The sequence below is a fragment of the Ictalurus furcatus genome, chromosome 6 (genome assembly GCF_023375685.1).
Source record: "Ictalurus furcatus strain D&B chromosome 6, Billie_1.0, whole genome shotgun sequence".
NCBI lineage: Eukaryota > Metazoa > Chordata > Actinopteri > Siluriformes > Ictaluridae > Ictalurus > Ictalurus furcatus.
Window position 1 is genome coordinate 28,330,594 of NC_071260.1, and position 15,408 is coordinate 28,346,001.

The 15,408-nt window shown below is 37.3% G+C and overlaps 1 protein-coding gene across 3 annotated transcripts in view; it reads right to left on the minus strand.

The window, feature by feature from the left end:
- Positions 1 to 814: 814 nt before the first annotated feature.
- Positions 815 to 15,408, minus strand: part of LOC128609089 (activin receptor type-1) — a 62,521-nt gene continuing 47,927 nt past the window's right edge. For all 3 annotated transcript variants that reach the window (XM_053627456.1, XM_053627457.1, XM_053627455.1), the window contains 6 exons: positions 12,752 to 12,851; positions 11,441 to 11,587; positions 11,049 to 11,324; positions 8,513 to 8,710; positions 6,009 to 6,139; positions 815 to 5,375 (listed from right to left, as the gene is read on the minus strand). In XM_053627456.1, coding sequence (XP_053483431.1) covers positions 5,241 to 5,375; positions 6,009 to 6,139; positions 8,513 to 8,710; positions 11,049 to 11,324; positions 11,441 to 11,587; positions 12,752 to 12,851 — 987 coding nt within the window. In that variant the 3' untranslated portion in view covers positions 815 to 5,240. The remainder of the gene's footprint in view (positions 5,376 to 6,008; positions 6,140 to 8,512; positions 8,711 to 11,048; positions 11,325 to 11,440; positions 11,588 to 12,751; positions 12,852 to 15,408) is intronic.

Below are 15,408 nucleotides of genomic sequence, written 5' to 3' on the forward strand. Positions count from 1 at the left end.
AAAAGTTCTCCTGAAATTACAGTCATGCATTCATCAAAATCTGACTTTAAACAAAAACCAATTCTACAGAGCTATGATTAAATTAGCGTTCCTCTGCAGGTAAGAAGAGGATGCTACTGAGCATGTGCAGAGTGAGTGTCACCATTGTAGTTTGTTAGTGTAACAATTGGCCTTTGTTGTAATTGATGAGCCCCCCTTCTTTTTTTTTCCTCAATTGTAGCTTGCACAAACTGTTTACATACACTCTAAATTATCATTAAAAGTCTATTTACATTTTGTCCAAACCAAATGTATGTGCATACAAGAAAAATAGTGTTTTACCGACATAAAAACAGTAAAATAAGAATGATTAGAGGAACTTCTACTAGGTGTAATCAAAGACTTTCCTGTGCTAATTCCAAGACTTATTCACAGTATGCCCATACTGAATAACCTTTCAAGACACCTAGTACTGTTTGACTTTATAGTATATAGCTGTAAAAGATTAATGATTTATAATCTCACTATCCCCTCACCCAGAGGAGGATGGATTCCCTTTTGAGTCTGGTTCCTCATGTCGTCTCAGGGAGTTTTTCCTTGCCACCGTCACCCCAGTCTTGCTCATTTGTGATATATGTATCTTTGTGACAAATATATTGTTAAAGTGCTATCAAAATAAATCTCAATTAAATTCCACTGAATGTGGACATTCTTAACTTTAACGTCATATTATTGAGTGTAGCATCTAAAAATAAGCTCGAGGCAAAGTGCGTGTCCTTAAGTGCACATTGATAAACAATTAGTACGCCTAATCTCGATTAAATGTAGTCGCTGTAGAGGAATATATAACATTTCCAAAAGATTTTTTAAAAACATTTAAAAAAAAATAACATTAAAGTACAGTAATCAATTACTAGAAGACCACACTGGTAATTCACAGGAAAGAGGATTTTGGCAGCACTTTAGAATTAAATACTGTGCTGAGACATTAAGGTTTAAAAATTTAAATTAATAAAAATAAAATGAAGTTTTATCCAGTAGTGACTGAGTTTACTGAGTGGGTATAGATGGCAGATGCCAGATTTACACATGTATAATTATATTTTGAAATGCCTGCACTGCTTACTGTTTCACTGGGCAGCAGAGTACACAGTGCTCCAACTTTGACATACTCGCTCTACCCTTAGCCTGATTCTCTCCCAAATACACGTCACACTTACTGTGCCAAAGACCAGCGGCCAAACAACAGCCATACCTGCTTGCATAGTGAACTGAATGGAATTTTGTCTGAGTATATTGTAAAATAAAATGGCATCCTGAAACAGAGTTCTAAAAAAGAAGCAGAAAAACAAAACAAAACAAAAAAAAAAAACTGGCTTCTTGTACTACATTTTTGAAAGCGTTTATTTATTTTGAATGCAGAATAAATTAGACTAACGAAATAGACCTACTCCAAATTCACTTAAGCAAATCCACAGTGCATTTGCAGCAATGTTAAAAGCACTTCTGCTTTAAACAAGTGTATTTGCCATCCTCTGCTTCACTGTGCTCGGTTTCTAGTCAAACTGAAGGTTATAAGGTAAAGTTGCACCTAATTGTAACACATGGTCCATTACGCTATAATGCATTTCCAGAGGATTAGTCGGTCAATACCTGGCAACTCAGATATTTCCTGATCACACTTCGAAAAGATCTTCTACTTGATTCTTTCAATTAGTGAAAGCATTTCCATTCATTTGCACTAGCCTTTATTGATGTTAATCATAGTTTTTAAATATACAGTCCCCTTCGAAAGTATTGGAGCGAAAAGGCTGTACACTGAAGACATTTGGGTTTGAGATCAAAAGATGAATATCAGACAATATATCAGAATTAGATCACACAAGATTAAATCACACTAGATGTGTTAAACAACATGGGACCTTTGGTGGCAGACCAACCTAGGGAAAAAATTTATCAGAGCTATTGCGTAAGCACTGGGTACAGCCAAGACAACAATTTGGAATGTCCTGAAAAAGAAGGAAACTGCTGATGTACTAGAGTTGGAACAGGTCAGCAAAGGAAAACAACAAGAGTTGATAAACATTAGCTACGTTTACATGGACAACAATAATCTAATTATTGGCCTTATTGTGAATAAGACAATATTCTGATTAAGGTGTGTACATGAATTGCTTTTAGAATATACTTTTCATGTTCAGGTTTTACGTTATAGAACATAGAGCGATTAACGGCACACGTCATTACGTCACCGCGACACGCCGTCCGACGTCCCTCCAGATTTTCACGTACCGACATACAGTTCGTCTTCTTTATGGGACCGTATACAGTTTTGGGTGTTTTCAAAGTGTGGAGAAAGATCTGCTCATGATCCAAAACATGCAAGCACAGTGGAGGTAGTGTCATGGTTTGAGCTTGCTTCTAGAACAGGCTCTCTAATCTTTATTGATGATGCAACTCATGATGGTAGCAGCAGAATAAAACATTTCGTCTGGCAATATACAGGGAAACGCATCCAGTCTAATCAGGAGGAACTTCATCATGCAGCAAGACAATGACCCAAAAAGCACTGCCAACTCAACAAAGGACTTTATCAGGGGAAAAGTGGAAGGTTTTAAACTGGCCAAGTCAACCACCAGACCTTAACCCAATTGGGAAGCATTTCAGGAGGAAACTGAAGGGATAAACCACCGAAAACAAGCAACAACTGAAAGAAGCTGCAGTACAAGCCTGGAAAAGCATCACAAAAGTAGAATGCAACAGTTTTGTGATGTCAGTGGGTCACTGACTTAATGCAGTTATTGTAAGCAAAGGATATGCAAACAAACATTAAGTGTTATTAACTTTAATTTACTTTAAGACTATCTGTTCCTAAAAATTTGATAGTCTGACACAAAAGGTGCCATGTTCTAAGTTGTTTAACACATCTACATGTAAACATCAGGAAATGAAAGCTGAAATTCTGATCTATCGTCTCATTCATCTTTTCATCTCAAACAGAAGTGTCTTCAGTTTATTTAAAAAAAAAAAAAAAGGAATTGGCCCTGCTGTTCCAATACTTTCAGAGGGGACTGTGTAAACAACCAGAGTAAGAGTGAATTTGCTTAAAAGTTACAATAGACCTTGAAAAACTTGACTTACAAAAGTGTTTCAAAAAGTCTGTAAAACAACAACGAGGAGAAAAGAAAGGCTGATGGAACTGCTGCCAAAAAAAAGAGTAAAAACATTGGCTGGATATGTACTTAGTAGCAAAAAGCTATCCAACTCTATTCACACCTAAAAAGAAGTTTTCAATGTGAAGGATACAGTGGTATATACAGTGGTAAGGAGCTGTATGTCCTCCTGCAACCCTAAAATCTGCCTCTGGACAATAAAATGAACTTTGGTTTTTGATTAATTGATTTTAATATATAATAATACGCCTGTACATCTTAAAATTAACTTAATCCTCTATGCAGTGGCTTTAAATGTTCCCATAAAACAATAAATCACATTTAACAGTTGTAATTCCGATAAAATGGTCTCCACCCCCTCTTTTTTCCACAGATTTTTCAGTTCACATGATCATATTTTTTATGATGATAAATTCATGCAAAGGAATGCCATGCTTGGCATCTTTGGCTATATTTTTTCACAATTAAAAACCTTCATTTTGCCAAAAACACCGCTAATTTCTAAAGTCAAACAGAGCGAGACAGGGTCAGTGTATCGGCTCTCATATCTCGTATTTTGACCCAAGTTTGCATTGATGTGGTCGACACAGTCAAGTCATGTGGAGTGTGTATTATAACTCTGGTTTTGTTCATAAGGCATGGAAAAGTTATTTAAAGTCTTGATGTGAGATCTATTTCTTAGACCCCTTCTTTTTTTTTTTTATAACAAATAATAAATTGCATTAAATGGCAATTCTACAATTATGGCATTAGAAAATAGAAAGATGCAGAAGCGCTACACTTTCACCCCAAAGAAATCCAAATCATATGCACGTAGAAATTGGAAACGCCTCCGAACCTACACACACTACCCACTTTCCCTGATAACCTAGTGTAATAATAGACGACATTTGCATATTGAAATCTGATTGGTTCTTATATTTTATGAACCAACAACACTAATCTATGATGTATTTAATACCAATTATGAGATTTGTAGCTCTGTTTCTTAAAATAATTTGGCAAAATGGCCAAAACTGTCAAATAAACGGTTTTATGATTAAATCTGCTAATCATTACATCATAAAAAATAAGTTTAGGTGGAAATCTATACTGTCTTAATTACTACAGTACAATTACATATTTAAATAGGAAATAAAACAACCCGACATTTTTTTAAAACTTAAGTTCTGTGGCCAGTGCACAAGTTCATTTATAAACAGTTTACAGGCATTGCTTAATGTTTTTGAGTTAAGAATTTTTTTTTATTTACTTTAGATTCTATACTCAATAAAGCTTACGAAACAAACAAAAAGGAAAATAGCTAAATGCTCAATAATACAAAAAAAAAATAAAATAATAAAACTCAGTGACACGTTAAACATCTCAGGCAAAACAGTAACAGAGTGGCTATTGTACGGTTCAAAAACATAAAAGTTAAATAAATTACAGCTCGAGTGACATAAATGAAGGCAGAGATGCTCTTTTTTTATCATTATACTGTAAATGGCAGTGCAAAAGTAAACAACAACAACAACAACAAAAAAGACTGGAACATAAAAATAAAAGTTGCTTGCGTTATCTCTGTGGTTGATAATGGATAAAGATATGATGCTAGTGGAATATAAAATACAGCCTTATTTGGCAAAATTGTTGTCTTTTTCTCCTCCAAATTCTTCCGTAACAGTGCAAGTAAGGAATGCCAGCGACTGCCAGTGCAATTAATCAAAAAGAAGCACGGACAATATTACTAAACGAAAGACGTCGTTTCCAGACAGTTCTAAAAATCGAAGCTGCGTTAGAAGTAAACTGGAGCTCTAAAGCGACTTTCTCCTTTCCAGGTCTTGCTACAGTAACAGTCTCTGTGAAAGCTAGGTCACATATCTGCAGTCTTCTTAAATGCCCTCTGTGCCATCTTTGGATGCCAAAACGTGTCCCGCTGTACGTTTTAAAATAAATACATTGTGCCTCTAAGAGAGCACTGTGCCCGTGTGGTCACTTTTTTTTTTGTGTGTGTGTGTGTTTGTTTTTGTTTTTTTCCTGGATCACCAGACGAGTCGTCCGCTGGACGTCATAAAGGCCTTTGAGGATCTTCCATATGAAAAGAGTTCAAATGTCCGCTTTGATTTTGTCCAAAGAGTTATCGATTTTCGTCAGAGTCTTTTTGATGCGCAAAGCCGTGAGCCTTGCCGACGGGTTCTGGTACCAACACTCTTTCATGAGTTTGGCGATGGATGTTAAAGTCTGAAAAACAGAGAAAGTATAAGGAATCAAACAACGAAGCGAATGAATCAAGAGTCGTTTATCTCATGACAGTGAGCCAACTGAGGTTGAGACTCCGTCAAAGAGAATCAGGTTGAGGCTCTGACTTAATCCAACGCACCAATTAATCTCTCATTTAATGGTTAGAAGTTGCTGGTTATAGCTCTATGGTACCATTTCTTAACCTTAAGGCTTTCATCTGGTAACTGTGTAAAATATATAAGCCGATATAGCATCATAATGTTCAACATGTTCAAAATCCATGGTTCCTTAGAGGTTAGGAGGTTAATTTGAGTCAGATTTATTCCTTGCGTAATTCAGAAACTATATATCCATGAAATCTACGAAACTATGAATCATAGTTTTTTAGGGCTACTTTTTTAAATTTAACGTGCACTTGATTCCAAATTTAACGGAGGGACGTGAATCAAACACACTCGAGTAGATTTTAAATATGAATAATCATGGTTTACTTATGGTTGATTTTTCACTTATAGAATATCAGTATAGCTTTCCTGTGCTGTATTATGGTTAGGAAATTAAAATGATGAATAACACTTAAGGACCTAAAAGTGTTCAACAATTTTAACTGATTCCGTTCAAATATATACTCACAGAGTCCGAGAACCATCTGTTGGGGATGTTGGGTCTTTGCTGGTCTATACACACCACCTTTTTCATGTCCTCGAAGCTGGGGTCACTAGGCACTACGTCATGGAAGGGAGGTTTGTAGTCTTCTACAATACCTGCAAAGTCAAATTAAATGAATGACTTGGTTCATTAAAAAAAAAGAAGGGAAAAACATTTTTAACTTTCCAATGATCACATTTGTGATCCAGATTTCCAAATAATCAGTTGCCAACAGTTCACCAACGCTGAATTGTGCTCATTTGTCTAATGTGTGGCTTATGCAGGTGGATTATGCAATGGAAATGTGCCCTTGGTCGAGTTTCGTACTGCTGATAGACTCTATTAATAGCAGGCTAAAGCCATAAACAGGAGAGAAATCGGCGTCCATTTCAGATACTGCTTTCAAACACTAGTGATGGCACGACTGTCACATGACTGATCTACAATATGCTTTCGGTCTCAGCCATTAATAGCGCTAGAACATCAGGCTGATCTAGTGCGTTCCCACCCACCCACATTCCCACACCCCGTCTCTGTGTCAGTCCCCCAGACATCCTACAGGAACATCTCTGATCAAGTCTCTCAGTTTCCTTCCTACAATCCCTGCTTCTGCTGAGCAGTTTGTACTTCAAATGGAGGTCCTAAATAAAATTTTAAAAAATCTTATATTAACACTTTCAACAAAGCACAGCATACCACTGACTACTCATGAACATTAAAGCGTAAAGTGCTCCAGCTTCATTAAAACTTTAAAAGTATAAATATAGCCGAATCACTCGGTTTTCATCCTGAGAAATACTTTCCTAACACCTGCTTAAGCGTAGTTTGCATTCCAAGCTTAGCATGACCTCCATAAATACAGTTTGATTAAAAATCTCTGCTTAGCATTTTAAAATGGCTGTATGCTGCACATTTTACTCATTTTGCACGAACCATTCCACCAAATAGTTTGTTTGCTTTTTATTTCTTTGCACAAACTTAACAGAAATTTTGGCCTGGGGATCAAACAAGAGTTATTTGGGAGCAGATTTGCATTTCTAGAAAAAAAATATATAAAATCACCTCTATGAATCTGTAAAGGAGAAAGTTGTAACCTATGATTTTTTGCAGTAAAGAACATCCACCTATTCTGGTCCCACAAGGGAACTATGATAAAAAATAAAATAAAAAACATTCCAGACTGCTTTTATTTCAGAAAATTAAAAGTTTTATAAGCACAGGATGATAAACATTTATGTTAGCGTGTAACTTAACTGACTTAAACGTCTGCCGGAAATCCTGTCAAGTTAGCTCATGCTAACTAGCCGACTAGTGTTAGCAATGAAGAAGATAAACATGTTTAATTATGAAATAAATCCTGTCAGGCAAGTTTATTTCAACTAGTTAACTCTCATTAATCATGAAGATAATGAAAAGTTATCATTACCAGTTAAAATCCTGTCAGGTAAGCTCATTGAACTACCTAGCAAGTGTTAACACTAAAGATCGTGAAAAGCTATGATTATGAATTACATAATCCTGTCAGGTTATCTCATATTTATTTGCAGATAAGGGTTAACACTGAAGATTATGAAAATGTATGATTATGAGATCCGATCAGAAATCCAGACAGTTACAACTCATATTAACTAGCTAGCTAGCACTAACATTGAAGATTGTGGAAATGTATTATTATGACCTTGCTGAAAAAAACCCAACAGAAATTCTAATGGTTTCCACTAAAATACCACTTCAAACCATCAGCTAACCATTAAAATCATTATCATTACTGGTCCTTAATGGTATCCACTAGACATAACATACCACCAATATAAGGCAACAAATTACTAGTAGAGACCCATAGGGACCATTACAGTTTCCATTAAAACCAATACATTTCTCATTATAAACATTAAAACCATTACAAATACTATGAGGGCGTCTATTGTTTTGGGGGGTTTTTTCAGCAGGATAGTTAAAAATCTTGCCCAAAACCTGTCCAATTAGATTTTTTAGTAGCTAAATAGTTTCAACATTTAACATTATAAAAGTTTATTATTATGAGTGAAAATACTGACAGATATCTTGCCAGGTTAGCACTTTAAGTTAAAAATCCTCTAAGAAATCCTGTCGGATTAACTCATGTTAACTAGCTAACTAGTGTTAAGATAAGATAAGATAAGATAAGACTTTATTGATCCCCAGAAGGAAAAATTAGGGAAATTAGAAATTATTAACACTGAAGAGCATGAAAATTTATGAATACGAGATAAAAATCCTGTCAGAAATCCATTAAGGTTAGCTCTTGTTAACTTTCTGGCTAGCGTTAACATTGAAGACCATGATCATTCATGATTATTAGTTAAAAATCCAGTAAGAAATCCTGTCAGGTTTGCTCATGATAGCTAGTTGGCTAATTATGTTTCTGCTGTTGCTATAAGATGATGAGAGAAAGAAAAGATTTGATCAGACTAGACAGCAGGCATCAGAGGAGGTCAAATCTGACTGACCGTTGCTGACTGTGCGTCTGGCGATCTCCCACAGCACGAGGCCGAAAGCCCAGATGTCCACTCGTTTGTATGACTCGAAACAGTCCACCTGAATGGAGTCATCCAGCACCTCAGGGGCCATGTAGCGTTTGGTGCCCACTTTAGGGTTATTCCCCACATCCAGCTCGTTTGTGTCCTGATAATGCATCACAGCCAGGCCTTAGGGGTGGGGGGGGGGGGGGGGAGGATAGAAATACATACTAGATTAACCTTTAAAGACCCTTGTGCAGGTTAATATGGTGCCATCAAAACATTTCATAGTCATTCTGTGTTCAAAACTAGTCAAGTCATTATTTCAAAACGGAAAAAATACACGTTGCCCTCTTGTGGACATAACAATACCATAAGAAAAGGCAGAAATGGAATGGAAACTCAATAAACTATATTGGGCACAAGTGATGAAAAAAACAACCCACTAACAAACAACCTGTGCGGTTAAAAACATTACATTCACTATGATGTACAGTATGACCATAACAGCATTTTTTTTCTAATTCTGTTTCACGGACAAACAACGGCAAAAATAAACCTCTCCCCGATGTGAGATGTGTCTGGTTTCATTCACATCTTCATGGTGTTTACGAAAACCTTGTTTACCAAAAACTCTCAGATCCCAGAACCCATCCCATCTCTGAAGTGAAGCAAAGATTCCTAGTATTCACAGCATGGTATACATTTTAATGGATTTTTCATTAAGGCTTCCGAGTGAAGCTGGGCTGAATTTTCGGAGCCTAATGGACACCTGATGCTCTGGTGAGACGGAAGCGCCTCACCGCATTTTAGTAGGAGTTTTCTGAATAAGGACAAAGTGCTCTCGGTTTCTCTGTAGAGACATAGCACTGGTCGCTATTATTAGCAGGTCAGAATGGCAAATGTTAGTAATGAATTGAGAAGGGGAAAGAAAAAGAAAAAAAACAAAACACACTTGACTAATGAAAAGTCATAAAGTGACCATGAAGTTACAGGACTTATCAAAAGTTGTCTATTAAAATTGGTTATCTGACCTGGAGTAAAGCTAAATTTCCTCTGATTATTGAATGACTGCTTTACACAATACAAATAAAATCTATTAGGCTATTACTAATGTTGATTGTGCTGATTGGGTATATAACAACAACCACCATTACAGGTGCATCCCAAAAAATTCGAATATCATGGAAAATCATCGTTTTTTTCCGTAATTAAATTAAAAAAGTGGAACGTTCATATATGCTAGATTCATTGCACATAAAATATACTAATTTGATATTCTAATTTTTTTAAAATGCACCTGTATATTTATTATTATTAGTAGTAGGGCTGCAACTAACGATTATTTTATTAATCGATTAATCTGTCGATTATTTCTTCGATTAATCGCTTAGTTGGATTTTAAAGGCCAATTTTTATTTTCTGTATTTTTTTCGAAAAAAAACCAAAAAACGTTATTTTACATTCTGCCCGATGTTGACCTGTGCAAATTGAAGGCTATGAAAAAGGTATTCAAAGTAAACATTGAATCAATGTGGGCTACGCTATAAATTATGCAAAGGATTTTTTAAAATGTTAGCATTATATTTTGAAAACAAACAAACAAAAAAAAAACATCTGATTGTCCACAAGCTTTAAAGCAGAAGTTTAAAGCTTTAAAGTTTAAAGTAACATGTTCCTTTATTCTGTAAATATATGACACTTCTTACATTTATATACAATGACGTGTTATAACCCCATTACAGTTACCGCTGTCATAAAAAACACTACTCTTTCTCTTTCTGAACATCGCTAAATATAGCATTAAACAACATATTTGATCAAAATGAATATTTTAGTCAGAGTTATTGTGCTTCCTTTCTATCGCGGCGTTTGATTGACGCGTATGCGTGGACTCCTGCTCGTTCAGTGAAGTTTAACGGAGACTGTCAGGACGAGCCTTTATGTAAAATGGAAATACTGGCGTGAATTTCTAACGTTTATAGATAAGGATATAAAGGTAAAAATGTCATTTCTGCGCTGAAGAAAACATGTCTGGAACACATTAAACAGCACACGCATCTTTCGCAGTGTCTGACATGACAAACCACGTTAATACACCTAGGAGTATATTTGAAGCGCTTAATGTAAAACATTGTCGTGTTTTGGACGACCCGGATCGTGTACTTTTCCGGCAGCGGCTCACTCGGTGACCTCCGCTGTTTTTCACGTGTTTTATTCATAAAAATGCGGTTTTCACCATCGTGAAGTGACGTCACTGACGAGGTTATCTACAGTAACGTCACCGACCCAATTAATCCATAATGAAATTCATTGTCGATTATTCTAATTATCAATTATTATCAATTCTATCGATTAGTTGTTGGAGCCCTAAGTAGTACATAAATGCACTCACTGCTTAAAGAGTAACAATGACCAAACCCATTCCTTTAATATTTTTGCAAACACGCCGTCTATTTTTTTTTTTTATTGCAAAACTGCTAATTAGTATGAAATGAATTGTCTCCAGCCTCAGGCGTATCCTTACCCAGGTCAGCGATGCAACACTGGCCGTTTTTATTCACCAAGATGTTTTTGCTCTTCAGGTCTCGATGAGCTATGGCCGGCTTGCCTTGTGTGCCGAAGATCTCTACATGCAGGTGCGCCAGGCCGCTGGCGATGGACAGCGCCATCCTCAGGCAAGCCGGGGCATCCAGCGTGCTCAGCTGCAGATAGTCATACAGCGAGCCCATCTCGTGGTAATGTGTGATCAGCCATAGCTGAGTGCTGGAGTTACGAGACGTCATGTCGGATGCAATAAAGCCTGTCAGAAGAGGGAAAGAAATATGAATTTGTATTAATCGTACATTACGAACATGTTAATATTCTTATTTTGGGCTAATCCTAATACAGACAGCTGATTAGAACAAATCGACATACCCAGAATGTTCTCGTGCCTCAGCAGCACTGTGTTGTAGATCTCAGTCTCACGGAACCAGGACTTCTCGTCTCTGGAGGAGAAAATTTTCACGGCCACGTTCTCACCCTGCCACTGACCTCTCCACACCTCTCCATAACGCCCTTTCCCTGAGAGACCACACACACACACACACACACACACACATACACATTTTAAGCTCATAGCTGGAAGCACTGCAGCCAGAAAGGATGCGTTTCAATATGTGTACTTCCTCCACAGGAAACTTTTTATAGGAGCTCAGAACTTTACCCGCATTTCCACTGGACAAACCACCAGGGGTGTGACTTTTGTTCCCAGACCGGAGTTCAAAAACGTTTAGCTACTGAGGAGCAGGTACCGTTTTTTGGACTAGGACCTACTCAAGTGACTCAAACCCAGACTTCAGAAAATGACCATCTTTCTTATATCTTATTATTTTAAATCCTGCATTTATCCAACAGTCTATTACTGGAGTTGTTTTATATAGATTACAGAGCACACTGCTAACAAAATTCTGTTTTGGGCTTTACAAAGTTAGCAACTGTATTTTGCATTTGTTGGCTTGCGCAATAAAAAGCAAAACTATAAAGAACAACACATCTTCCTCATGGTCCTCATGTTTGGCACATTACCTCATGTTTGCAACACGGCTTCTTGTGTAGTTCTTGTCCAGAAGTGTTTCAGAACTCTTTAATTCCTTAAAAGGTTCAGAAACACTGGTGGAAACTCAAACGCATACACAACTGCCAAGATTTCTGACAGTAAACCCAGCGTTATCCTTAGCTTAACCTGATAGAACGCTCTAGAAATTTCCACAAAAATGCCGCTGTGCTTAAAACACCATTCAAATGTGTAGCATTATCTTATGAAACAATTTATTCAATCTTATGATCAGTTCGTCATACATTTAACAGCGGATGGTCTTTATCGGTAAATGGCTCAGGCAGTTCTACTTCTCTTAATCCAACCATGTTAGTGGACTTAAAAGGCATGTAGCCTCCAAGCCGTCTGTAGGAAGATTGGGAAAAACATTGTCTCTTGCAGAACACCAAGACTTTGATATTTACTGCCTCTGGAGATCGAACAGACACGCCGGATTAAACACATTCATCTAAGCAGTACCCACACACTCTACATCTGTCTTGCTCGCTCTCTGAGAGAAAAAAATGAAATGGTTTCATGACAGAATCTCTAAAGAGGCCAAACACCAGATGTGTAGGTCCTGGGTAAACCGACAGATGCACAAAATGAGACATTTTCTAAGGAGAAGAGGAGACTGATTAGATACACACCCACACACTCGTTCAGTGTAATCTGTCTAGCGACTGTTCTCTGTACCAGGAAAGGCAGTCCTGAACCGCTGCCTGATGTGCATGAGTGATCCAACAGATCCTGCAATGAGAGACAGAGAGACAGACAGACAGAGAAAGAGAGAGAACTATAAATAATCTTCACACTGAGTCAGAAAATGTTTAGTCAGTCTTTAATGCATAAGAATAGGGTCGCCCTCTGGTGGACAATCTGAAGAAGCAGACGCTAGTTATAAGGTCAGGGCTTTAACCTGTTTTTAAGGAGGGGGAGGAAAAACGACTCACAAGCTAGACTTTCAGTCTTTGGTACGTCATTAACTACGACCAAGAAGCAACTATACAGTGAACTTTCTTTAATCCAGGGCTTCCTCCAAAAAGCTCGTTCACAGAGTATTAAAAAGTTGATATGGGTGTATACATGAAAGTAGGAAATTGCAACTATCAAGATTCTACAGCTTGTGTGTTTCCTCCAAAGCTACACCCAAAAACACATTTATGTGGTCTTCCTAGGCAAGGGGTTCTCAAACATGTTGTATTCAGGGACAGCTTCAACTGTAAAATCAATTCAATTCAACTGAGCTCATCAGTACAGATTTATTCCCATTATTTCCCCAGATTTTATTCCCATTATTTTAGTGTGTGCAGTAATATTTTGTATATTTACTACACTTCCCACTAACAGAACACATTTGGTCCAATTTGATATTATTTATAAGCTGACTTGAATTGGAATAGTTTAATTGTTCATATCCATCCATCCATTTTACATACCGTTTATTCTACACAGGGTTGCGGGGGATGCTGGAGTCTATCCCAGGGAACTTGGGCAATAAGGTGGGGGACCCCTGGACGGGGTGCCAACCCATCGCAGGGTACAACCACACACACACAAACACACACACACTCACAAAACCATTCTCACGCATTACGGACAATTTTGGAAATACCGGTCAGCCTGCACCGCAGGTCTTTGGACTGGGGAGGAAACGGGAGTGCCCAGAGGAAACCCCCGAAGCACGGGGAGAACATGCATTGAACCCCCAAATCTGAGGTGCGTGGCAAACGTTTTAACCACTAAACCACCATGCCCCCCTTGATAGTTTATATAGTATTCAAATATAATATTATTAATAAAATTCTAATTTTAGTGGTCACACACACAACCATACACAGTACGACATGCAGTGAAAAGTTTTTTGCAACTGTCTGGTGACATAAAAAACAGAATTTACATAAAACAGAATTTATTAGCATAGAAGTAGAAACAGAAAAATATAAACATATAATACAAAGATATAAAATATAATAATAATAATAATGTAATAACTAGCAGAATCTTAATAAATAATGAATAAAATAACTTTGAAAATGTTGGGTTGTGATTTCCATCAATACAACAACAATTTTTTAATTTTTATTTATGTATTTATTTATTTTTAAATCACAGACCCAGTGGGGTCCCTGAATCCCACGTTGAGAACCAATGGCCTGGGCCAGAACATCAGAATGTCAGTACAACATCCTGAGCTTTTTTTAAAAAATTTTTATGACAGGTGAAGTTTTTTGAATTGAGGAGAGATTTTTAATATTACAAATCCCCAACCCTTCTTGAAATATCATCTTATTATTTAGTTATTGATCTTAAAAATGTAGAGTAGCTAATATTCATAATTCAGTAATTAGTGTAAAAAAATAGTACTCTAGATGATTTCATACATATAAATGTGCTGGCCAAAAATCATACAACTGACAAATTATTCCCCATTTAATAATTCTGGATTTTCAAGAATTCATTATGAAGCCATTTTTACTACAACGCAAATACAGCTACTAAAGCTATATTTAAACCAGAACACATCCAATCTGTTTTGCTGTTGGAAGGAGATCTCACCGAGTCAGACCCAGTTTGACTTTCCACAATTAGAAGCTTCACTAGTGCCAGCACTTATCCCGTTCCTAATCCTCCTTCCAGATTCAGTTTAAACCTGGTGTGTCTGTTTCTCTGGACTGATTTGTAATGCAGACTCCTAACACCACCAGATGGAGACATTGAGCAACCAAGCAGACCTGGACTTCTAGCAGCACTGCATGCTATTTAAATAAAAACATACAAGAACATGAAAAGACGATCTAATCCAAAGCAGCAACCAGAGATAAACACATCTGCATGATGAGGACAATTTGGAGAGCAGGGGAATGCAAGCGTGAGAGCACAAATGTAAACCCCTGCAGCTTTAAACAGTCATCTGGGCTGGGTACTCTTTAATACACTATGGCTTTGGAAGCTCTGTAGCTGTATGGTGTTTTTTTTTTTTTTTACCCTCCCCCCCCCCCCCCCCCCCCCACCAAAAACAAAAAAATCCAACTTTAAACGCAAGACAACCAAGAGATGCTGCATCAAGAGCCTCTTCAACTGTTCCTAATATCATCTCTGGCCTTCTCTACCTCTCTCACAGCACTGGAAAGTATTTTTTAATTATGCTCAGGCAAACACTCAGCCACCGCATAGTTCAGCCCAGTTGCCAAGCACTCCACGAGGCTCTGTGAATACGGCTTGAAAAAGATCCAACACCAGCAACTCAACAAACACACCCGGCAACGCTGTAGGAGACTGCTAAGGAAGCGGGCTAAATGCCCCG